Source organism: Mustela nigripes, chromosome 2, assembly GCF_022355385.1.
Source record: "Mustela nigripes isolate SB6536 chromosome 2, MUSNIG.SB6536, whole genome shotgun sequence".
NCBI classification, from domain to species: Eukaryota; Metazoa; Chordata; class Mammalia; order Carnivora; family Mustelidae; genus Mustela; species Mustela nigripes.
Window position 1 is genome coordinate 4,480,131 of NC_081558.1, and position 23,432 is coordinate 4,503,562.

Sequence of the window (23,432 nt, forward strand, 5' to 3'; positions counted from 1 at the left end):
CTCCCCCGGCGCCCCCGGCTCCCCCGGCTCCCCCGCCGCCGCCAGCGGGCGGCGGCGGCCCGGGCGGGGGTCCTCCCGTGCTGTAGTCCGACATGGCGCGGCGGGGCCGGGCCTGGCGCGGAGGCTGAAGCTGAGGAGGAGGCGGCGGCGGCGGCGGCTCAACGCGGGAACAAGGCCTCGCTCCACACGGCCGCGGAGCACTCTGGGAACCCAGCGGCTGGGAAGACGACGAGGGGGGAGAGGGACGCCCCCTCCCGCCGCCGGCGTGACGGACGGCGCCGCCAGGCCAATGGGAGGCGGCCGCCGCTCCTGGGACACCAATCGCGGGCTCTGGAGGCGAGCGGCCAATCGGAGTGCCGCGAGAGGCAGTGGGCGGGAGGCGCCGCGTGACCGACAGGTCTCGGAGGCAGTGGGCTGCGGGCTGCCGGTGCTGGGCGGGCAAATCGAGGCGACCCGAGAAGGCAGGAGGCCCAATGAAGCGGGAGTTCCAGAACTACGGGGCGACTTCAGAACCGGATTGACGACTCCGGAGAGTCAAGTGGACAGGAAGGAGGGGCCTGGCGAAAGGCCCCTTTGACCAGGCTGGGCGGGCGCCAGGTGAGATAATCGTGCACGCAAGCCAATGAGTACGCGCAGAAGGCGGTTCTTGCGAAGATTGGCAGTCAATTTAATCCAACCCCTGACGAGCTCTGGGTGACGCGCTTAGGTTTGGACTGGATGGCTTTCCCTGTTAACCAGAATCCTTTTCTAGCCTTGATTGCTAAGCCAATGGCTGGGCCGTGGGGGCGGGTGCAAGGTGACGGACACCTCTCTGGACGAATGACAGGGTAGGAAATGAAGGTGCCCAGTTTTGGTGGGAGCCAATGGAAGAGGAGCTGCATTGGGGCGGAGCTGACCGCCAAACGCGAGCGGGGATTAGCCGTGGCGAGAGTGAATGGCAGTCGACGTGGGCAGTGCCGACCGGCTGCGGGGAATTCGGGCCTGACGTCTGGGTTAGCGCCCCAGGAGCCTGGTTGGGTAGGCCGGACACATGGCCTGCTCGAGGCCTTGGAGATCGGGTGCTTCCGGGAGGGGGTGGCCCAAGGGCAGGAGGGAACCCAGAGATCCCGGGTACCGCCTGTCTTCTCCACCCCGGGTTCTAGAGCCCCTGCTTCTCTTCCAGGCCTCATGCAACCAGTTCCCCTGCAGAATTCAAGGATCTAGGGCCGCGGGTTCTCTCCTAGGACCCTAATTACATCCCACGCCCTCTCCACATAAGGTCTGGAGATAAGAGCTCCAAGCGCCGATCCTAGGCCTCAGTTACTCTTCTGAACCCAGGCGTTAGGCGGGTTTACAATTCCTACTCAGGTCCAAGGGGCCCAAGATACCCAGGCCTCTTTCCAAGACCCAGGGCTCCCAGGTACCCAGCTTCCACTCCTGGGACCCAGGTATCCAAACTGCCCAGCTCCCTCTCGGACCCAGAGTGTTCCGAGTCCCCAGCTCAGCTCCTGAAACCAGGGACTCCTAGTCTCGACCCAGAGATACCAGATACCCAGCTCCCCTCCTGGACGCAGGTATCCCAGACACACCCGGCGGAAACGGTCTCTTTATTTCCGATTGTCTCCATGTCCACCGTTTCACCCTGAAGCCGGGTCAAGCCACAACGAGCCAACCTGGAGTCCAGACTAGTCCCTGGCCGCACCCTTGGGAAGGATCCCCAGGGATCTTCCGGCCAGGCCCCCAGACTGCTTCTCCGGACAAACTGTCCCCCTGGGCCTGAGCCTGGAGGGCTATTTGGGCCAGGAGACCCTGGATCCTTCTGTCCATTTCTGCCCAGAGTGTGTCAACTCGCCATCGCCTATACACCCAGGGTTTTCTTCATGGCTTCATACACCACGTAGCTGATGCCACCTGCTGGCAACACCTTCAGTAAAGTGGGAGTCATGCCTCGGTACAGCCCTGGCCAGCCCTGCTGGGCCAGGATCCGCCGAAAGACTCCGCACATGGTGGGGTTCGAGCCCTCCACAGTGTCTGTGGGAACAGGGGCAAGCTCAGGGCTTCTCGCAGAGATGATCTGGCCACCTGGCGGGGGGGGGGGGGGGGGATGTTGGGGGGTTGGCTGAAGCCAGGGGTCGGAGTCTGGGGGTCAGTTGGGAAGGAGCTTGGAAGACTGTTAGAGGAAATCGGTCAGTCTGGGGGAGAGTGAGATCAACCCAGGCAGGAGTTTTCAGGATTTGTTTTCGGGAACATCTTAGAAAGCTTTCACATTTACTTGGGAGGGAACTTCGAAGATCTGCCAGAGATTCGGGAGTGTGCTAAGGGGTGGTTTGGGGATATCTTCAAGATTCGGGTAGTGGACCGAGGACTTGTTTGGGTTTAGGGGCTGAGAGTCCATTTGGGGGGTACCCAACTTAGTGGGGGAAATGGTTATGACACTGGGAGGCCTAAACTTTGGTTTTAGCAAATTTAGGAATTTTAGGAATACAGGGTAGGTCTGTTGGAGAAGTGGGGAGAGCATTTGGGGAATATGTGTCTTGAAGTATGGTGTGGGGGCCTGAGTCACATTTGGGGGGTGTTTATGGGGGTCCATCGGGATATGTTCATTTCACTGGTTTGTAGGGTTAATTTGGGGTCATATTTGGGGGTGAGTCTTGGTGAGTTTAGAGTTCGGCACAGGTGGCCAGGATCAGATGTGGAGAGTTTGGGAGTCAGTTTTGGGGGATGAGAACGTTCAGCGTCAAGGCTGGGGGGGGGCACGCACGGTGGCCACTGGGGCTTTTCTGACCTTGGGCCTGCATCCGGGTGCGCACCAGTGTCAGCGGGTAACTGGCCATTTGGCCACAGGTCGTGGACAGTGTCACCGATGACAAACTGACCAGGCCACTGGGATCCTCCATGTTCCTGCCTGACTTCAACCAGAAACATCTGAGCATCTGCAAGAGAAGGGGGTCAGCAGGACACTCACGGCGGGCCTATGTCCACACCAGCCCCGGCACCCCTCTGTGGGACCCGCACCTCATAGACGGCCAGGTCCGTGCAGGCGTAGGGGATGATGCCAAGCATGTTGGGCAGGTAGCCGCGGTATAGGGCACGGGTGCCCTCCTGCTTCAGGATCTGCCTCGCACAGTCCAGCAGCCCCTTGTACTGGCCTGTCCGGCGCAAGGTCAGCCGTGTCTTCAGCACCTGGGGAGGGTGAGGAGGGAGGGCGTTCATCCGATGGAAAGCTCTCAGCGGCTCTCAGCGGCAGCCGGCGTTTCTGTCCTCCAGCTGAGGAAGCAGAAGCTGAGGAGTCCAGAGAGCGGAGGTTCGAACCCAGAGCCACGTGATCCCTTGGCTTGTGTGTGCCTCCACCCAGGGTTCAGAAGCCCCAGTGCTGACAGAGGCAAGAGGATAAGGGAAGTGGCGTGGACTGAGCGGAGTCACAGCCTATACCTGGCGGACACAGATGTAATGCCATGGGGGGGTGCAGACCCTAGGTGTCCTGGTTTGCCCGTTTTCCAGGAGGAGCCGGACATAATCTGTATGACATACCCCCAACATCAAAATAGTAGCAGCTCTACAGTTGCCTGTAAGACCAAACGCCAAGTTCGATAGGCAGAATTCTGAGGTGGTCCCCAAGTTTTCCACCTGATATGTATGCTTCATATAATGCCCGCCCCCTGACCTTGAGTGTGTGCTAGGCCTGTGACTATGGTGGGGTGTCACTCTCCTTGTCAAGTTACATGATGAAGGTGAAGGGATTGTGCAGATGTATTGGAGGTCCTGAAGCGCTTGATTTTAAGTGAAGCAAGACCAATTGTCCTAGGTGGGCCTGACCAAATCAGGTGATCCTTTTAAATGAGTCTGTTGCCAGAGACAGAAGAAATCAGAGTGATGGGGAGCATCCAGGACATCCTTCAGTTGGTCTTAAATGAGCAGACTGTTGTGGAGAGGACCACCTGGCAGGGACAGTACATGGCCTCTAGGAGCCGAGAACCTCAGTCCTACAACCATAAGAAACCGAATCCTGCCAGCAACCAAGGAACTTGGCAGAGGACGCAGGCCTCAGGTTCACTGTAACCCAGCCAACACCTTGATTTTGGCCTGATGAAACCCTGAGCAGAGGACCTGACTAGCCAGTGCCCAGGCATGACCCACAGACAAAGGAGATAATAAATCTGTATCATTTTAAGCTACTGAGTCTGGCAGTTTGTTACACAGCAATAGAACAAATACACCAAAGACGAAATTTAACTGGTCGAGGGCAAGAATTATATGGAAAACAACAACAACAACTTTAAAAAGACCATTAAAGTCCATAAAAGGAGACTTGAACCCATGGAAATGATCTTGGACACCAGACCCAGCCTCATATAGATGGCAGGCATCTCTAAGCTTCTTTATAAATTGAATACCATCCCAGTAAAAACAAACAAACAAACAAACCAATAGGTGACTTTGTTTTCTGAACTAGACAAGTTACTTCTAAAGTTACTTCTAAAGTTTATATGGGAAACCACAGGGGTGTAACCCGGAAAACCGATAAAGAGCAGGGATGGGGGATGAGAAAGCGTAAGATCAAGCCTGAAAAATTAAAGATGATAAAACTATAGGGATGCCCAGCTGGCTCAGTCAGAAGAGCTTGTGACTCTTGCTTGCAGGGTCATAAGTTCCAGCCCTGCGTTGGATGTAGAGATCACTTAAAAATAAAATAAAAGTAAAACTGTATAAACAACGATCTGGGGTTGTCAGGGACTCAGGAGAAGCAAAAAGAGGTGAGTAGGGGGGCACCTGGGTGGCTCAGTGGGTTAAAGCCTCTGTCTTTGGCTCAGGTCATGATCCCAGGGCCCTGGGATCGAGCCCCGCATTGGGCTCTCTGCTTGGCAGGGAGCCTGCTTCCCTCTCTCTCTCTGCCTGCCTCTCTGCCTACTTGTGATCTCTCTCTCTGTGTCAAATAAATAAATAAAATCTTAAAAAAAAAAAAAAAGGGTGAGTAGGCAGAACTCAGGATTTTTAGGGCAGTGAAACTACTCTGTATGACACCCTAATGGTGCGTACGTGTCCATATGCATCTGTACAAATCCAAGAATGGCAACTATGGGCTTTAATAATAATGTATCCATATTGGCTCATCAGTTGCAACAAACGCCCCTCCCCCACGCAAGACGTTAATAGCAGAAACTGTATATGTGGGGAGAGGTGTGTAAGAACTCCCGCACTTCCTGCTCCGCTCTTCTGTAAATCTAAAACTGCTGCACAAAAACTTCCTGCTCGGTTTTGCTGTAAATCTAAAAGTGCTGTACAAAAAAATCTAATTGTTACCTCCCGCAAGAAAAGGTGGGGGGGGGGGGAGACACTAGTGCTTGGACAGACACAGCAGAGTAAGAAGAGAAAAGCCAAAAAACCTCTCCAGTATGCACAGGAGTTTAGTAAATTATCCCGGTTGCATCTTGGCTCGGCGAGGAAAAGAACAGGACCCAACCAATGCATAGGTGTTGAAATAACCTGCGAGCCATCTGGAACGCAAGTGGGACACACACCTCACGTGAAGGAGGGAGGGGGAAGACGAGGAGGAGGAAGCGGAAGCAGCTGCTGGCTAATTTTCACCTAGTTTCATCTTCCACGGGGAGGTGTTCTCTTACCTCCATGGGGTTGATGAGCGTCTGAGAGGTCGCCACAGCGAGGGAGCCAGCGAGGAGACGTTCCTGAAAGGGTGGGGACCCGTGCACTCCGCAGAAGTAATTCTTACACTGGAGCGGGAGAGAGGACCAGAGAGAACCGCTAACCTTCCTAGCTGAAACCCACCCTGGGTCTGGGGCCAGAGCGTGAAAGCGTGTCTTGGGTGAGGATCTGAGCTTGCAAGGAGGCGTAGGAGAGCTTTGGGTTGAAGGACAAAGGCTGGGCCAAGTGGGCCGCCCCCCGCCCACCTGTTCGAAGACGGAGAACTTGATGGCGTACTCAGGGGCAATCTTGAGGACGTTGATGCCATTGCCCCGCCACAGGGAGCGGAAGCCCCCTTCCTGGACCATGCTTCGGAGCCCCCCCAGCAGGTTCATGAAGTTAGTCTTGGAGGAGTAGACCTGGGGATGGGAGGCCACTGGCCCTGTGAGGAGCCTCCCACCCGGGTCGCCTCTGTCTCAGCCTGGAGCTCAACACTGGCCTGTCCCTAGCCACCCAACCCCGTTCCTCCTCCTGCTCCCTCCCCGCGGGCCTCACAGTGCTGTAACCCACGCAGACCCGCGTGCCCATCTCCGACCTCGTCTTCCTCTCCTTACCTGTTCTAGCTTGCCTTCAAAGCCATCCGAAGACCCTATCCCCAGTTCCCTTATCCCCAGCCCTACCCTGTGCCTCCTGCTGTTCTCTCGGCTCCTCCAACTTCAACCCCATTGGCTCCAGAGTCCTCAGCTCCAGCCCCCACCCTGGTCTCCATTCAGCCTCCTCCTGACTCCAACCCCCCATCCCAGCCCCACCCCCCACATCCTGAACCCCATCAGTTCTGCCTCTGTCCAGCCCCACCCCAAAGGCTCCAGTGCCGGGTTCCCCGCGCACCTGCATATACACCTTGGCTCGGTCCAGAGGGGCTGTGCCCGTGCGGGATACCGCCCCAGCCATGGCCCCTGAGAGCAGAAACTTCCACAGGGCGCTCTCGTTATCCACTTCGAGGACATCCACGGGAACCATCAGCTGCTCTCCTGTGTCCAGCACCTGCAAGGCAGACCCAGCTCCCACCCGTACTCAGCCAGGCTGGAGCTCCTTCCTTGAACTTCCAGAAGCCCCTCCTGGTGAAGGCCCATCCTGGCCCCCAGTGCTTCAAGGTGGAAAGCCAGGTCTGCTTGGAGGGGAGTGGGTCATGCAGAGGGGGCTGGAGGTGCTGGCCGACCTGCCATTCTCAGACTCACTTGCTGTGATGGGAGATGCTCCAGGTCATTTTCACGCACGTGCCCAAACACATACCCGTACACATGTGTACAGCCTGGATTCCGGGAGGGGGGTGGGGGCAGGGTCGGAGATGGGGCTTTGGTGAGCAAGGCCTTGACCCTCTTAAACAGGGTCTGGACACTCAAGCAAGGCTTCTGAGCTTCCTCAGGCTGATCTCCCATGGGAGCCGGAGGGTCAGGACACCCAGTTCAAATCCCTGGTGACAGATTTGCCCATCCAGCAACCAAGTGGGAGGGCCAGCTTATAAATTTGGGTACCGGGGCACAATGACGTCACAGAGGCCCTTGTGACCTCACTGGATGTGGTGGGCAGAACAAAATGTCCATATCCAGATCCCTCTAAAACCGTGGACTGGCCATGTTACGTGGCAAAGGGGAAAGTAAATTTGCCCGAGGATTTAAGGTCACTAACCAGCTGATGGGAGATGGGGAGATTATTCTGGACTCATTGCATGGGCCCAGTCTAACCTCACGAGTCCTTAAATGGTGAAGAGGGAAGCAGGACTGTCGTCAAAAGGATTCAACGTGAGAAAGACTTGACCGACCGTTGCTGGCTTTGCAGATGGAGGAGGGAACCACGAGCCGTGGAATGCAGGCAGGAAGACCCTCGAGGCTGGAAAAGGCCAGGAAGCAGGTTCTCCCCTGGAGCCTCCAGAAGGAGCTTGATTTTAGCCCAGTGAGATCCGGGTCAGGCTTCGGACCTCTGGAATGGTACATCTGTGTTGTTTGAAGCCACCATGTTTGTGGTCATTTGTTACAGCAGCCGTAGGAAACAAATGCACTGTGTTGTTGTCGTGGCAATGGGAGACAGAATTGAGGGAGAGTGGGAAGGTTCTGGAGCTCTGAGAGGGAGAGACACAGTTGGTTCCCAAGGTGAGACAAGCATAGCTTTGGAGGCAACCTGGATTTGAATCCCATCTAGGGCAACTCCTGCTATGTGACCCTGGGGTAATCGCTCTACCTCTCTGAGCTTCAGTTTCCCCATGTGTTAACTGGAAGTGATGATAACCTGTACCACATCATGTCAAGAGGTTGCATTGAGTCTTCACGGAGAGAGTGTCTGTCCTTTATGTGGTTTTGTTAAAAAAATCTTGATGTCATCCATGATTCTTCTCTTTCTCTTATGCCCACATTCTGTTATCAAATCCTGGCTTAACTTTTTTTTTTTTTAAAGATTTTATTTATTTATTTGACAGAGAGAAATCACAAGTAGATGGAGAGGCAGGCAGAGAGAGAGAGGGAATAGGCTCCCTGCTGAGCAGAGAGCCCGATGCGGGACTCGATCCCAAGACCCTGAGATCATGACCTGAGCCGAAGGCAGCGGCTTAACCCACTGAGCCACCCAGGCGCCCCCTGGCTTAACTTTTAATATATACCCGGAATCTGGCTGCTGCTCACCATGTCCATGGCCTCCACCCTGGTCCAGCCCCATGATGGATTACCTGGACCAGTGCAGCTGCCTCACTCTGGGCCCGTCCACTCTTGCCTCTGGTCTACTCCCCACAATAACACCAGAGGGCACCCGTGAGCCCTCCCCGTCTCTGCCCCACAGCCCTCCAGGGCTCCCATCTCCCTGGGGTAGAAGCACAAGTCCTCTCTTTTGCCCCCAAGATCCTGCCTGACCTCCCCGGTCCCCTTCCTGCCCTTCCCTCCCCCCTTCCTCCTCCTTACCCAATCTGCTCCAGCCACACAGGCCCCCTCCCCGTTCCTCCAACATGCCAGGCTCAGTGCTGCCCCAGAGCTTTCGCACTGGCTGTTCCCTCTGCATAGAATGCTGTTTTCCTGGACATCACCATGGCTCCCTCCCTCGCTGTCTTTAAATCTTCATGCAATCTTTATTCATAGCACCTTTGCTTCCTACCCAGCTACACATTCACTCGTGTGTGTTACTCATTGTTTGTCTCTCCGCACTGGAATGTGGGGTCTTTGAGGGCAGTGATTGTTGCGTGTTGCACAAAGCCGGGTCTGGCACAAAGCAGGGGTCCGGTAAATAGATGAGAAAGGGAAGGAGACAACATGGCAAAGGGCTCAGCACAGAGTCAACATATTGAGTACTTGCTCAATAAATATGTTCTTCTCCCTTTGAAGATGTCAGTGATAATGTCCCCTATTTTGTGGGTGGGGAGACTCCAAAAGAGAAAAGTGGTCTGTGTGGTATTACAGCACACGTCAGTTCCCAAGGCCCCAATGGTGGAACGGGCTGTAAGAAGGTGGACCGGAAAATAGTTGTTGACTGGCCTCATTAAATAAAATCAAAGCGGTAACACTCCATGCTGGTATGACCGCAGTAAAAATAGGAATGCTAATTCCTCGTTGGTAGCTGTGTGTATCAGACGATTTCTCGGGTGGCGGGACGCTGAAATCGTCATACCCTCTGACCCAGCAATCCCGCTTCCGGGAAAACGATCCTCAGGACATAATTTAAAGGAAGTAAAAATACAAAATAGTTAGCAAGGCTTGAGTCCATCTTTGAGTGGGTGGAAAATCATATCTCTGTGTGCATATCAGTTAGCTGTTGCTGTGTAACAAATTACCCCAAATGTAACAGCTTAAAACACAAACAGGATGGTAAAAGGAGAAAGTTTGGTCATTTGAAGACAGGCAGAAATTGGACCAATTGGGTCTACAGGCTGAGGACTGCCAAGTGCCCGTGACTACCAGAAGCTGGAGGAGGCAGGAAAGATCCTCCCCCAGAATCTTCAGAGGGACCATAGCCCCATTGACACTTTGATTTCAGACTTCTAGCCTTCGGAACCGGCAGACAATAAATTCCTGTTGTTTTTAATTCACCATAGCCAAAGGTGGAAGCAAGCCAAGTGTCCCTCAATGGGTAAATGAATAAACAAAATATGGTCCATCCACACCCTGGAATATTATTCAGCCTTAAAAAGGGAGGACATCCTGATACCTGCCACGATGTGGACGGACCCCCGGGGACACTGGGTCCAGCGAGAGGAGCCAGACCCAGAAGGACCCATCCCGCAGGACCCCACTCCCAGGAGGGCCCAGAGGAGTCCTGTCCACACAGGCAGAGAGGAGAGGGTGGGAGCCGGGGCTAGGACAGGGGGTGGGGAGTCCATGCTTCGTGGGGACAGAGTCTCCATTTGGGGAGATGGAAAGTTCTGGAGACAGGGCGGGGGTGGTTCCAAGACAATGTGATTGTGCTTCGTGCTGCTTAGAGATGTTTAAGATGGTGTATTTTGCGTGCTGTCTGGTTTACCACAATAAAAAAGTACCAATCTAAAAACTGTGTCATTTTAAGCCCCCAGTTTGTGGTAATTTGTTACAGCGGCCCTGGGAAACATAAAAAGGGCGCATGAATGTGGGATTTTCCCCACATGTGTCCCGTCCACAGCTACGGAAACCGAGGAAGTCACTTCCTGTTCTCCCGGAGCTGTGTGCGACAGAGTCTGGCCCATGTCCCTTCCTCGGGGGGTAGTTTGAGGTGGTCCCATGTTGACCCACCCCCTTTCAGGAAAAAACACAAGGAAAGAGCTTAGAAAGTGTATTCCTTTTGTTCTTTTCCTTTGAAATAACACAAGCAGGCAGGGAGTGGGACACGGTGTAGGTGGGGGGGGGTGGAAGCCATAAGGGGGGGTCCCCCAGCCCCCCCAAAACAACCCAGTTGCTCTTTTGTAGTCCTTTCCTCGGGTTCCCCAAGGACTAGGGAGGAGGCATGGGAGGGGTCCCCCAATTACGCTACGCTCTGAATCCAACTATAAAGTGCAGAATGTACAGGTTCCTGGGGGGGGGGGGGGGGGGGGGGGGCTTGAGTTATCTGAAGGGGAGGAATGTCTGCTCCTCTCTGGTAGAAAAATAGACCTGGAGTGAGTTTGGGGGATTTGGCTTGTTTGTTTTGCATAACTGGATGCTTGGCTCCCTGGAAGGCTAGTCTGTGTAGACTTGCTCCCGGCTCCCAACCCTGAAGCCCGGGTAGAGGCTGGCAGTGCTGAGATGTGTTTGGGGGAGTCCCCATAATGTGTCCCCGGCCTCAGATTGCCCCCAAGAGAGAGCAATGGGAGGTCATCGTCAGCCTAAAGGTGAGAAGGGAATGGAAGACACCGCCGTGCATTGTCGGGGGTGGGGGGAAGTTTTGCCACAGGGACCAGAGGTACAGCCGTGCTGCCTGGGTGGCAGGCATGTCCAGCCTCTGCCTAGGGCGTGGGAGGGGGCATCTCCTTCCCCAGCTGCTGGCTTCTAGTCATGTCAGGTCTTTGGACAAGTCCCATGGGTCTTCTGGAAGCAGGAGGCCAGGACCTAGGCTTCCAACAGGCCCCTTAGACTCTGGGCTTTGTGGCATGGGACCCTGGGCTCTGGGGTGTGTCTGGGACAGGGGCACGGGGGATCCAGGAAGCTGTCATTGGCTTATTGGGATCTATCCAGACTTGGAGTCTGAGCATTCAGGATCCAGTGCCAGGGAGGATTCCGGTCAGAATCCAGGGGTTAAGGGGCTGGGATCCAGTGCTTGGAAGGGTGGGGGGGGGGGTCTACCTCCTATGGGTGAGGTTTCAGCATCCAGTGCCTGTGGTGAAGGGGTTTGGGGGTCCAACAGCCGCAGTCACCAGGACCCACTCGCTCAGCCGTTGGGCTCACATTGTGGATTTAGGAGCCAGGATCCAGCCGGTCAGGGCTTGGGAATCCGAGATCCAGTGGTTGTGGGTTGAGGGTGTAGTGGTTGAAATGTAGGGAATCCAGTAGTCAAGCAGAGGGATCCGGGACTCAGTGTCAAGGTAAAGGAATTCAGGAATCCAGTAGTTGGGGTGAGGGGATCTGGGATCCAGTGGCGGGGGCCCCGGGATCTAGGCATTGCATTGTCAGGATCCGGAGGCTGAGGCTTCTTGATATCCAGAATCCAGTGGCCGAGCTTGGAGATCCAGGGCTGGAAGCATGGGGATCTGGGATCTGCCAGTGGGTCTGGGGATCTAGGACCCAGTGCTGGATCTGGGGCCTGCGGGGGCTCGGGGCTGGCTGTTTGGGTGTAGTGATGTGCACTTCTGTAGTTGGGCTGTCAGGGTCCATTAGTCGGGTTGTGGGGGATCCCGTGGTTAAGTCATGGAGGTCCAGGACCCCGTGTGTGTATGGGGGTCAGTAGCTGCGATCCAGGGGTGCAGAACTCAGTGGATAAAGTGGGGGATCCTGTGATTTAGTGTGGGGAGCCCTGGGATCCACTGGCTGGGCCATCAGTCTCCAGTGCCTGGGGTGTGGGGGTGTCATGATTGAGGCGAGGGATCTAGCGTGGGTCAGGCTCTGGATCCCTCACCTGGACGTGACCCCCAGGGCCTGCTTCATGTTCTCGTAGACCACATAGGAGATGCTCACAGCCGGGATAACCTTCATGAAGTTGGGGGCAATGCCCCGGTAGAGGCCCCACACGCCCTCCTGGGACAGGATGTGACGGAGCAGACCCAGCATGGAGAGCTGGGGGGCACCCTCGATGGAGGCTGGGGGGGGTGGGGAGGCCAGGTGAGGCCAAGCGGCCCCTCTCACTTCCCCCTCCTACTCCCCAGGGCTGGGCCTGCGGCCGTTACAGCACGAGAGAGGAGGATTAGCTCAACAGCAGGACCTACTCAGAGTCAGGAGTTCTCCAGGCTCTGGAAATGGCTGCTCACCTTTTCACCCCGCTTCTGAGGGCCCAAGTTTGGGGACAATTAGAAACAGAGAAGGTGCGTGTATGTGTGTGGTGGGACAGGGGACAGACATTTCCTCTGCCTGGACCCCAGTCTAAGTCTGGCTCTTCCTCTTCTCCTTCATTCAACCCCAAATCCATACTGAATCGTGGAATGATTATTCAGCACCTCGCTTCCTGTGCAGCCTGTGAGCTCTTGGAGAGCAAGGACCCAGGTTTATGCGCTAATACAGCCCCGGAGAACGGAACACAAATGCTAAAATTCCCAGGGAAATTCCAGAAACAGATTCAGGAGTGTGTATGTGTGTGGGTGGGAGAACCCTAAAAGAAACCTACAGAGGAAAACAATAAACCCATAGCCAGCCTGGTCCCGCCCCTTCTTACCCGGATCCTCCCTCCCCTTCCATCAGGGTAGCCCAGCCTTGCAAACGAAGCTCCAGTGAGCAGCCCTCCCCGCTAAGCTTGCTAAGGGCTCTCTCCCAGTGCTCGCTCATCTGTTCTCCTCGCTCAGAGAAGGCAAAGGGCTCCTGTTCCAGGGTCACAGATGGGTACACTGAGGCCCAGAGATAGGTAGGGACTTTAGTGAAGGCCATCCAAATCCAGGAGGATCCCAGCCGGGGACCCTCCCTAGCCAGGAGGAGGAGCTGGGGATGGGCAGGTGGGGCCCGAGAGGTGATGCTCTTCCCTGTCCCAGCCTCCCGCCCAGGCCTCACCTTGGGCCTGCATGCGGGTCCGGACCAGGGCCAGGGGGTAGCTGGCTATCTGGCCACAGGTGCTGGAGATGGTGCCACAGGCCAGGAGCACGAGGATGCCTGGGTCGGCCGAGTCGTGGCTATACTGCTGGAGCCACCGGTTCTTCAGCGTCTGGTGGGGGTGAAGAAGGCAGTAGAGTGTGGGTTGGATCGGAATTGGGTAACACCACGCAAGACCCTGGCTTTGGAGGTCCTGATCCCTGGCTTCTGCCTCCCCTGATGGCCGGGACGTGCTGAGTGCCCCACGACACGGTACCTGTGTCCTGCCACTCAGGCCCCACCTCCACCTTCTATGGTATGTGTGAGGACGCCCCCCACCCGCCACTGTCCATGCCCTTGTCCCTGGAAGCTGGAATATGGTACCTCACATAGCAAAAAGGACTTTGCCGATGTGATGGAGTTAAGGACCTGGAGATGGGGCACAATCCTAGATTATCCAGGTAGGTCCAATGTCGTCATAAGCCTCCTTATAAATGAGGAGAGGGGACAGTAGAAGCAGAGGTGGGGGACAGGTTGGAAGACACTCCGGAGTTGGCTCTGAAGATGGACGATGGGTCCACCAGTCAAGGAAAATGGGCAGCTGCTAGAGAAGGGGACAGACGAGGCAACAGCCTCTGCCCTGCAGCCTCCAGAAGAAAGGCAACCCTGTCAACATCTTCATTGTAGCCCGGTGAGCCCCATCTCGGACCTCTGGCTTTCAACACTATGCGATAGTGAGCGCGTGCTCCTTTGAACCCCTAAGGTTCGGGCGCCTGGGTGGCTCAGTGGGTTAAAGCCTCTGCCTTCGGCTCAGGTCATGATCTCAGGGTCCTGGGATCGAGCCCCGCATTGGGCTCTCTCCTCGGCAGAGAGCCTGCTTCCTCCTCTCTCTCTGCCTGCCTCTCTGCCTACTTGTGATCTCTCTCTGTCAAATAAATAAATAAATAATCTTTATTTGACAGAGAGAGATCACAAGTAGGCAGAGAGGCAGGCAGAGAGAGAGAGAGAGAGAGAGAGGAGGAAGCAGGCTCCCTGCTGAGTGGAGAGCCCGATGCAGGACTCAATCCCAGGACCCTGAGATCATGACCTGAGCCGAAGGCAGCGGCTTAACCCACTGAACCACCCAGGTGCCCAATAAATAAAAATCTTAAAAAAAAAAAAAAAAAAACCCGAAGGTTGTGGCCATTCATTACAGCAGCCACAGGAAGCTAACATGCTCTCCAGCGTGGACACGCCATCTGCATCCCATTCCACTCACATCGGCGGACTCCCAACTGCCAGCGGCCCCAGTTCTGCCCGAGGACTCCTGCTGGACCCAGGTGATGCTGCTCTGAGCACCCAGGAATAGGCAGGAAGTGCTGGGAAACGAGCACCCCACTGTCCCCAGCAGCAAGATGGAACAGCTGTCTTGGCGTATCAATGCCCCGGCTCCCTTGCGTCCCTGGTGGGGCGTGTTCTCGGCTGCCTCCAGAGCGCGCGAGCGCCCCCCACTGGGAGCAGGATTGATCTCCACCTGCCCACACATTAACTTGCTTGATAACATGCCCTTAAGGGTTCGGGAGGGCATCCCCGCAAAAGATACGATGGAGTCCTAACACCAAGCCCAGAGTGGTGTATTTGGCTTTTCAAGCAGCCAGCCCCTTATGAAGCCTCTTGGGGAGGATCTTCTTTCTTGCTCTGGGGCTGGGATGGCTCTGAGGTTTCACGTCCTATGTCACTTCTAACCCCTTGATAATCGCTGTCCCGAAGTGTGTGGAGAGGGACTCAGGGCTGGGATAGATCAGTGAAGTCCGGGCTGGGCAAGGAGTGGGTGCCTGGGAAGCAAGCGTTTGCCATTACTGCCTTTGCGATTTTAATAGCCTTCGTTTGGAGCAGGATTTGCCAAAGAGGTGTTGAGCGAGTGTTTAAGAGTTGTTGAAAAGAAGTTCTAATGAACCCATAGATATGGCCATCGCTGGGCCAAAAATCAAAAGCGCGACAAACCCCCCAAAAACAAAAACAAAAAAACCCAGCGAAATCACTTTTCTGCACACTTCTCAGAGCTTTTAAGGGACTAACATAGGTTTTGAAACTCCAAGAGGGCACAGGGTGTCTCAAACCACTTAAAACTCCCAGCTCCCTTTTTGGATGAAGAATGGATCAAACAAAGTTCTGTCTAATTTCTGCGCACAGCCCCCCAGTGGCTGCATCTTGCGCCCAGGAAAAACCAGCCACATCACCAACTTCCTGCTGACTCCAGTTCCTCCGCTCCCGGCCCCCTCTGCCTGGTTCACACGCCCTCGTTCACTGCCTCTCGGAGGCCTGCCTCGACGCCCTCCTGCCCATTGTTACTTTCAATTACACATCCTGTTTTATCCTCTTCTGAGAACTTCGCAGGATCTGAAACTACTTGTTGGCCCGAGGACTGAATTCCTTGCTCATTGGAGTGGGTGCCCCAGGAAAGCAAGGACTGCGTTTTTATGTAACGCTTCCCAGTGCCTTGGGATGCTCAGTAAATCATTGCTGAGTGAGCCAGTGAGTGAACGAGTGGTGGCCTTGTCTCGTGGGGCTGCCCGGGTGCTGGGAGATGGGCAGGTCAGGGACGGATGGCAGGCGTGCAGCGTTGGAGGCGAGGCCCAGCGTGAAATAAAAATGTGCAGGGTCCCTCGTCCAAAAACGATTAGGGATTTCAAGATCGCAACAGCAGGGCATCAAACCAAGAGCCGGGCCCTCGGAGGACGGGGCCCTTGGCGACTGCACTGGTCCCTGGCCTGCGAAGCTAGCTCTCTCCTGGACACAGAGACTTTGGTGGATGCCTCGGGACATGTGGGGCCGTGCTACTTGGAAGAACCTGGTGATCTCACCAGGAGAAGAGAAAAGTCAAGACCCATGGAAGAGACATCACACCCTCCCCCTACCACCCCGGTCCCAGCCCCGACTCCTGCCTCTTTTGATCAGAGATGGTGGCCACGGAGTGTGGTTTCTATGAAATGGGCAGTCCGTGGAGAAGACATCGGCTGGGTCCAGTACGTGCTCTGGGGAGACCGGCATTTCTGAAGCTCAGTTCGCTTTCTCCCACGATTGTGTGAGCTATGGTAGGCCCCGACCTTGCCCGGGCCTGAGGCCCAGTAAGGCTGAACTGCCCACGGAAGTGGGAAGAATTCACGCAACGATAAAGGTGAAAAGTCAGGGAGTCAGACAGCCAAAGGGGTTCCCCAGAATCCCAAGGCCCGTGGCGCTTCTCCACCCCAGCTATGGCCATTCACTGAGTCAGCCCTAGGGGAAAGGGGCGTCCTGTGGGCAAATCCGAGGGGAGAGAAAAGGAAGGAGGCGTGGGCCGCCCACAGACCTCATAGACGGCCAGGTCGATGCCGGCGTAGGGGATGATGCCGAGCACGTTGGGCAGGTAGCCGCGGTACAGGGCGCGGGGCCCCTCCCGCTCCAGGATCTGCCTCGCACAGTCCAGCAGCCCCTTGTACTGGCCCGTCCGGCGCAAAGTCAGCCGTGTCTTCAGCACCTGGGGAGGACCCCGGTTATCCCTGGGCAAAGTGCTTCCAGAAACACCACGCCCAGGAGTGAAGACTCCTCGGAACAGCTGCTTCCAGGAGGCTCTACCCTGATGGCAAATGAATTTAACACACCACTTTCCCTAGAATCTTCTGCCATCCCCAAATCTCTATACCTAGAAATGGTTACATCTCTCAGAGTTGCATATGGTGGCCACTGCTGTCTCTCAATAACTTGTCCCCCCCACCCACCCTTAATGATAGAAACTATAGTTTTCAGCAAGGACACAGCCTCTCAAAATAAAGACTACGTTTCTTATTTTCCCTAGATATATGACCAGGTGACAAAGTCTTGGCCAATGAAACAGCAGGAGAACAGGTATGTGTGAGACTCAGAAAGTATCTTTAAAGGCAGGGAGGTGTTCCTTCCTTCTTCTATTCTTCCTTATTGACTGGAAGAGGGTTGTGATGACTGGAGCACACACAGCCATTTTGGTCCATGAGGTGAGTGCTGTATTCTGAAATGCTAGAACAAGATAGAGGGCAGGAACCTTGGTCTCTAACACTTGGAAGCCACCATACCGGTCCTGAACTGCTTACCTCAGACTTCATCTATGTGATTTGAGTTTTCCATCGGAATCCTGACACACTGCACAACCTGAAACCTGAAATGATTCCCCTGGAAACAAATAGCCTGGAAATCCATATCCTTAGAAGAGGCATGTCTGTAAACAGCTGGCCCCCACAGTTGCTGCCTAAATCGTTAGGATCAGTACCGCCATCCCCAGAAGTCACATTTCAAATTGCAATGCCCACAGAGACTACACATGAGACGGCATTTCTCTAAGGAGCCACAGTCCAAGTCAGGGAGAGGCAAAGTTACAATCCCAATGCCCATCACAGCATGGAGTGACGCGGCTATTGCAAGCCCCCCACCCTGCAGTGTGGCCCCGGCCAGAGTCCCCCCCTTCTCACCTCCATGGGGTAAATGATTGTTTGGGCCGTGGCGCCAGCCAGGGAGCCAGCCACAAAGCGCTCCTGCACGTGCAGTGTCTCCTGCTGCCCCCGAATGGCCCGCTTGATCTGAAAGTGGGTGACACAGAGGTGGGCAGGACCTCAGGTCCCCTGCGGAGGACACCTCCCAGGGGAGCAGATACCCACTCCTGGAGTCCTGCAGACAACCCCCCTTGCACCCCCAAGCCAATCCTACCAGCCCTCATGGCCAGCTCACATCTCCCATCCCTGCCCCCACCTGCTCATAGGCCATAAACTTGATCGCTGACTCAGGTGCAATCTTGAGCACGTTAATCCCATTGCCACGCCACAGGGAACGCATGCCCCCCTCTCGGATCATGCTTTTGAGGCCCCCCAGGATGTTTAACTTGTTGGTCTTGGAGGCGTGGACCTGCATGGGGAAGATAAGGCAGCTTTGGGGGTCCCCTCCCGGGGCCGAGGCCTGGGAGAGGGAACGGATCTTTCCAGGGCCCCTCACCTGCATGAAGACCTTGAGGCGATCCAGAGGGGCCGTGCCCGTCCGCGACACAGCCCCTGCCACCGCACCCGCCACCAGCTGCTTCCACCACATGCCAGTCAGCTTCTCCTGCTCTGAAAACTCATCAGGGACAGTCAGGCACTCACCGATGTCCAAGACCTGAGGACACAGGGACTGGGGTGTCAGACCGTCAGAGGGGCAGGGAGATGGGCTCCAGCCCTACCCGAGAGTGTCTCCCTCGTGAATCCCAGGACACCCAGAGTGTCCACCCATCAGTCTCACTTGGAGAGCCCAGGAGATCCCTCTTGGGACCCCACCAGGTCCCAGCAAAACATCCAACCTGACTCCCATGTAGGATCCCAGTATCCCTCTGCCAAATCCCAAAGAAGCCCACTCAAGCATCTACCATATAAAGATCCCTTCCAGAGCCGATCAGTACTCTGAAGGATCGTACCCAAGGATCTCCTACAGAAGGATTCCAGAAGATCCCTCCAGGGTCACCCAAGATCCTAGCAGGGACCTGCCACATAAAAAGGCCAGTGGATCCCTCCCAGGACCTCCGCAGATCCCACAGGGAAGCTGCCCCCAGGGATCATCCCTCCCCTAGGATCTACCTATAGACCTCCCAACCAAGTCCCTCACGGATCCCCAGGGTGGGAATGTCTGGATCTCCCAGGAGGATCTCAGAAGATCCCATAGATGGATTCCCTTCCGGATGCCATCAGATCCCACTGGAAGCATCATTCAGAAATTCCCACCCAGAAGCGGGGGCTTTAGAGCACCTTCTCCCCCAACTTCCAGTGGATCTCTTTGGATCTTCCAAAGAAGGTGGATTTCTAATGAGTCCCTTCAGCAGCAGACCATTTACCAAGGCAAAAAGAAGCCTGCAGAAGGGGAGCTGTGGGCGGAGGCTGGAGGCTGGGTGCCCCATCTGGTGAGCTCCTCCTTCCCTGTGCTCCCAAGTCTGCCCCTGGCACCCCGAAGTCGGGTCTGAAGGGCTCCAGCCAGATCACAGACCTCCCCTAGTGGGTCCTCAGTGCCCCGAGCCCCACTCAGAGGAAGAGAGGACTAGAGTCTCCTCCCTTGGCTGTTCCCAGTGGCTCTTCCTTCTCAAGACTCCTGGCCCAGCCCCCTCCATGCCCAGGGGAAACCAGAGCAGGGCCCAGCCACCACGCTAGGAAAGCAGCCCCCACCTCACCGTAGAATGTTTCCAGAAATAGACCACATCCTCCACATTCTCCAGCGAATGCAACAGGAAGTGGTCGCGCCATTCCTGCCAGTCGATGGTCATCGTGCCGTCACGGTCCATGCTGGGGGTGTAGGGCAAGGTGGGGACAGAATCAGTGCTGGGGCTGGGCGGCGGGTGCTGAAATGAGGTTCAGTTGGTCTGGGGGAGACTCACGTCCTGTGTGCTGAGAGTGCACCATTTTACAAAGGGGAAAACTGAGGCTCGCTCCAAGATGTGAAGCATCCGGCCCAGGATTTGCCTGACTCCCAAGCCCACCTCTCAGCTCCACATGCCCTGGGATTGGGTCTGGGGCCTAGAGACTCAAGGTGGCCAAGGGGTCCCGGGGACCCGAGTTACCTGGGATTTGGGACCCCCACCTATTCACCTGTGCAGAATTTTCTCGGCTTGCTCCAGCGAGATGGAAATGCCTAGGGCCCGGAAACTCTGCTGGATCTCAGACACATCAATATGACCTGGAGAGGGGGCCAGAAAAGGGTGTGTGTGTGGGGGGGGGGGGTTACCCCAGAGCCCAAGTGCAGTACAGCTCAGAACGGGGATGGGCTAGGAAGACCAGGGGATCCAGGAACCCAGGAGGAGATTTGCAGCTGGGTTGGTGGTGGGTGTGGGGGTGTGTCACTGACCCAGTGGCATCAGAGAGGTGGGACTGGGCAATGTTGGGGGGCTGAGCTCCTCTGTCCTGTGAATGAATGAAAAAATGAATCCAGGGATAATTATGGGGATCTTGATGCCTCAGAGAATTGAGAGGCAATATTAGGGACCCAGAAGAGGCTATGGAGGAGTGTCTATGCCTCATAGGGAATCCAGAAACAATATGGGGCATCTCTGTCCCTTAGAAACTTCAGGGTAATAATAGGGGTCGAATCCCAGAAGGGAAAAGTAGGTGGGATGGGCCCACGAGCCCAACCACCTAGCTGGGGGGTGAGGAGAGCTCCCAAAATAGCCTGTGAGTCATCCGGGAGAAGTGGCCCTCCCCCCTCCTCCTAGCGCTGCCAGTTCTAACCCCATTGGTGTCTCCAGGGCCCCCGCAGCCTCTCCCTGGGCCTTACCATCCTGATTCCGGTCCAGACTGTGGAAGAGAAGCAGCAGACGCTGTTCCCGCTCCTGTAGGTAGCGGGAAAACTCCTCCAGGTCCAGCCCACCACCTGGGTCGGCGTCACCCTCGGGGGAGATGTCCTGGCAGGGGGGGAAGGGACAAGGAGCTCCAGGAGGCCGCTCCCCATCTGCAGGGGCCATGACAAGCTCAGGGTCCAGGAACTCAGAGCCGCCAGCACCTAAAGGACAGGAGCAGGGGAAGTCACCCCTCCACCTGCCAGCTCACTTCTTAGCAAAATGCCCAAGGCCACAGTAGGTCTGCGAGGTCAAAGCAGTCCTCCAGTTTTCCTGGCAAGCAAACTGAGGCTCTCCAAGGGCGAGTAACTTTTTCAAGGTTACAGAACTGGGAGGTGGTAGGTAGCCTTGGGCTCTTGTCTCTGAAAGCCAGGCCTCCCAGCTGTCTCTTAAAAAAAAAAAAAAAAAAAAAAAAAAACACACACAAAAAACCCCCGTCCATATGGTAGTTTCAGGAGCTTCTGTTGCGGACATCTCTGGGCAACATGGGGGCAATGAGAGTTCCAAGCTAAGCCCCCACCAGGACTCTGGTTTTCCACCTGGAAAGTAGGAGGTTGTCCTGGAGGTCTCAGCGTGCTGCAGACACACTCCAGTGGCATCTGGGGCTAGAGGTGTGAAGGAGACCCGCACAGGCCTAGGGGAGGGCTCCCGCTTTGCTACATCCTCTGCTGAGGGTGGCCTCGGTCGGGATTGGGCTCTGGGCTGGGGTTGCCTGGGGCATTAAGCCAGGCCGGGGAAAGGGCCGCCAGGGAAGTGTAAACACGGAGAGGCTGGGGCAGCTGGCTCGGAGGGCAGTGGGTGCCCAGAGGAGCGGAGGGAGGATGGGAAAGGGTGTGTCTCCTGAGGCGAGGAGCAAGGTATGTCTTGGATGGGCAAAGAGTTCAGAGGAGGGTGTGTCCCGGGCAGTGGGCAGGAGACCCGACCCGCTCCTTTCGCGGGCAAGACATCCCCCACCCTCGAGGCACCGGCGAAGGGGGTGGGGACCGGGTGTTGGCAGCTGAACCGCAGGCCTGGGGCCTCCGTGGCTCTGTCTTGGGCGAGCCCGTTAGGCCCAGACACGCAGGGCAGGGGGAAGGAGAGAGAGATGCCCAGCCTGGGCACCCGCACTGGAGCGCAGCCACAGGCAGTCGCTGGCCGCTGCAGCGCTCCATTCAGGGGCTCGGGTTACCGGCGCCGGCGGGGCCGGAGCGCCGCGCGCCAGGCTGGGGTCCCGGCGGGGGTACCTGTTGGGTGTCGCGGTCCGGGTCGCCCCCGCCCAGCCGGGCCAGTCCCTGGCGCAACTCGCGCACGTCCACGCGGCCATCCTTGTTACTATCCAGCTCCTCGAAGAGGCGACCCCAGCGCTGCCGCCGCTCCGCATCGCTCGCGCCCCCCCGCATGGCGCCGGCCCGGGGGGGGAGGGGAGGCCCGGCGGTGGCGGCCTCGGCGGGGGCTTTGCGGCTCCCCCTCCCCCCCGGGGCCCCGCAGGGCCGGCTCCGCGGCCACTGCCACCGCAGCCTCCGCGCCGCCCGCCCGGCTCTAGCACTTGCAGGAGGCGGCGACTGCTAGTCGTTGCCGCCCGAGCCAGAACTTGCGTCTCCTCCCCCGATCCGCTCGGGGGGAGGGGGCCGGAGGCGGAGCTGCGGGTTTGGGGCGGAATGCCGGGTGATGCTCTGGTAGTGCACGGGATGCACCAGGGTTCATTCTGGGGAGAGGGGCTAGAGAGATCAGTGGTCTCCATTCTGCTCTCAGAGTTCCGCCTTGCGTGCCTCAGTTTACCCTCAGTCCAAGGGGGCGCAGTCGAGAGATATCAGATTTGGTTTCGTAATCCGTTTCCATTTGACCTCCTTCTACTATTCCTCTTTAGGCACTAAGGTTCTCTTTTTCCCCAGACATACTCAAGAACCAACCCTACACCGCCCAGCCCTCCATCCGCCCGCGCGCTCTTTTCACATTCCCAACTCGGCCACAGAAACAGAAAATCAAGAAGCGCCGCTTGCGCCTTGAAACATCCCGCCCGCGAGCCTTCCTTTTCGGTCGCACTCAGACGGGGAAACGCAAGATCAACATGCGGCGCGGCTGCAAAGTCGGTTTTCTATTGGCCAGAGCTGTCCGAGCAGCGCCCGCCCGCCCCACGTGGGCGGGGCTTCCGCGCCGATCCCCTGCTGCCTCGGGCCCCCGCAGCTTCAGGCGGGCTGGGCAGTCTTAAAGAGGCCGCGGCCGGATTCGGTCGCCGTGCCGACTGCTCTCTCCAGAACAACCTGGGATTCTCAGTGTCCCAGGCGCGAGTGCGGATGGGGACCGGGAAGCCGAGCGCTGGAGGCGGGGCACCAGCCTGCCGCGCTCGCTGCACCTGCCGAAAGTCCCTCCCACTGCTTTCGGGCGCAGTTTCTCGAGTCACCATTAGGAGGAGGGCCGGCCAGACCACTTGGCAAAAAATAATAATAACTAACATTGATTCACGGCGTTGCACAGTCCAGGCCTTTTACTCACGCCTCGAATCATCCTCGCCAAAACCTTATAAGGTGGGTGGGACTGGCTTTCCCATTTCACAGAAGAGGAAACAGAAGGTTAAACTGCTCTACCCAGGCCACATGCCCAGTGAGCGGCAAAGCAGGGATTTAAACAGACCTGGAATTAACCAGACCCATCGCGCTATACTCTAAAAGTGATTCATTTCCCTTTAACCATTGCTCTTCACCCTAGAGTTCCCAGAGGGGTGGAGGTCTTACTATCATTGTCCTTTATCGAAAAGCACAGCCAAGCTTACTTTTGCCCAGACAGATGTGCTCAGACACACCTGTGAGTCCCAGACCAACGGCCTCTTAGAGAGGGCCTGATGGCCAAAGGTCCGAGTGTCCTCTTGG

The 23,432-nt window shown here is 56.5% G+C and overlaps 3 protein-coding genes and 1 long non-coding RNA gene across 8 annotated transcripts in view; 1 reads left to right on the forward strand and 3 right to left on the reverse strand.

Annotated features, from left to right (window-relative positions):
• Nucleotides 1–185, reverse strand: part of KHSRP (KH-type splicing regulatory protein) — an 11,692-nt gene extending 11,507 nt beyond the window's left edge. The window contains exon 1 of the mRNA XM_059388801.1: nt 1–185. Coding sequence (XP_059244784.1) covers nt 1–94 — 94 coding nt within the window. The 5' untranslated portion in view covers nt 95–185.
• Nucleotides 186–308: 123 nt separating this feature from the next.
• On the forward strand, nt 309–10,305 carry LOC132010863 (uncharacterized). The gene is made up of 3 exons (XR_009402293.1): nt 309–597; nt 6,598–6,785; nt 7,459–10,305. It is a non-coding gene; the product is annotated as an uncharacterized LOC132010863 (long non-coding RNA).
• On the reverse strand, nt 604–7,452 carry SLC25A41 (solute carrier family 25 member 41). Of its 3 annotated transcripts, none has more exons than XM_059388797.1 (7): nt 7,365–7,452; nt 6,508–6,663; nt 5,886–6,038; nt 5,601–5,708; nt 2,995–3,162; nt 2,765–2,912; nt 604–2,010 (listed from the first exon to the last, which is right to left on the reverse strand). In XM_059388797.1, the coding sequence occupies exons 2-7, from the start codon at nt 6,637–6,639 to the stop codon at nt 1,838–1,840; spliced, it is 882 nt and encodes a 293-aa protein (XP_059244780.1). In that variant the 5' UTR covers nt 6,640–6,663; nt 7,365–7,452; the 3' UTR covers nt 604–1,837. The 3 variants fall into 3 exon arrangements, with proteins under 3 accessions (XP_059244780.1, XP_059244781.1, XP_059244782.1); XM_059388798.1 differs by having other exon boundaries at nt 7,309–7,396; XM_059388799.1 differs by lacking the exon at nt 7,365–7,452 and adding an exon at nt 6,858–7,288.
• On the reverse strand, nt 7,361–22,110 carry SLC25A23 (solute carrier family 25 member 23). Of its 3 annotated transcripts, none has more exons than XM_059388795.1 (10): nt 21,810–22,110; nt 20,526–20,652; nt 19,844–19,931; nt 19,429–19,540; nt 18,231–18,389; nt 17,991–18,143; nt 17,714–17,821; nt 16,582–16,749; nt 13,236–13,386; nt 7,361–7,509 (listed from the first exon to the last, which is right to left on the reverse strand). In XM_059388795.1, exons 1-10 carry the CDS (start codon nt 21,963–21,965, stop codon nt 7,376–7,378), a joined length of 1,356 nt encoding a protein of 451 aa, XP_059244778.1. In that variant the 5' UTR covers nt 21,966–22,110; the 3' UTR covers nt 7,361–7,375. The 3 variants fall into 3 exon arrangements, with proteins under 3 accessions (XP_059244778.1, XP_059244777.1, XP_059244779.1); XM_059388794.1 differs by lacking the exon at nt 7,361–7,509 and adding an exon at nt 10,387–12,337 and having other exon boundaries at nt 21,810–22,109; XM_059388796.1 differs by lacking the exons at nt 7,361–7,509; nt 21,810–22,110 and adding exons at nt 10,387–12,337; nt 20,100–20,155 and having other exon boundaries at nt 20,526–20,609.
• Nucleotides 22,111–23,432: the final 1,322 nt, after the last annotated feature.

What these genes read in the sequence shown, in the direction of transcription:
- SLC25A41 (XM_059388799.1), bottom strand. Translation starts at nt 7,058, where the DNA reads ATGGGAGATCAGCCTGAGGAAGCTCAGAAGCCTTGCTTGAGTGTCCAG. An exon ending in GAGCCAAGGTGTATATGCAG is followed by an intron (nt 6,039 to 6,507) that starts GTGCGCGGGGAA and finishes TCCCATCCCCAG; the next exon opens with GTCTACTCCTCCAAGACTAA. An exon ending in CGCTCATCAACCCCATGGAG is followed by an intron (nt 3,163 to 5,600) that starts GTAAGAGAACAC and finishes CACCCTCCCCAG; the next exon opens with GTGCTGAAGACACGGCTGAC.
- SLC25A23 (XM_059388794.1), bottom strand. Translation starts at nt 21,965, where the DNA reads ATGCGGGGGGGCGCGAGCGATGCGGAGCGGCGGCAGCGCTGGGGTCGC. An exon ending in CGGACCGCGACACCCAACAG is followed by an intron (nt 20,653 to 21,809) that starts GTACCCCCGCCG and finishes CCCCCCTGCCAG; the next exon opens with GACATCTCCCCCGAGGGTGA. An exon ending in TCTGGACCGGAATCAGGATG is followed by an intron (nt 19,932 to 20,525) that starts GTAAGGCCCAGG and finishes CCCCCTCTCCAG; the next exon opens with GTCATATTGATGTGTCTGAG.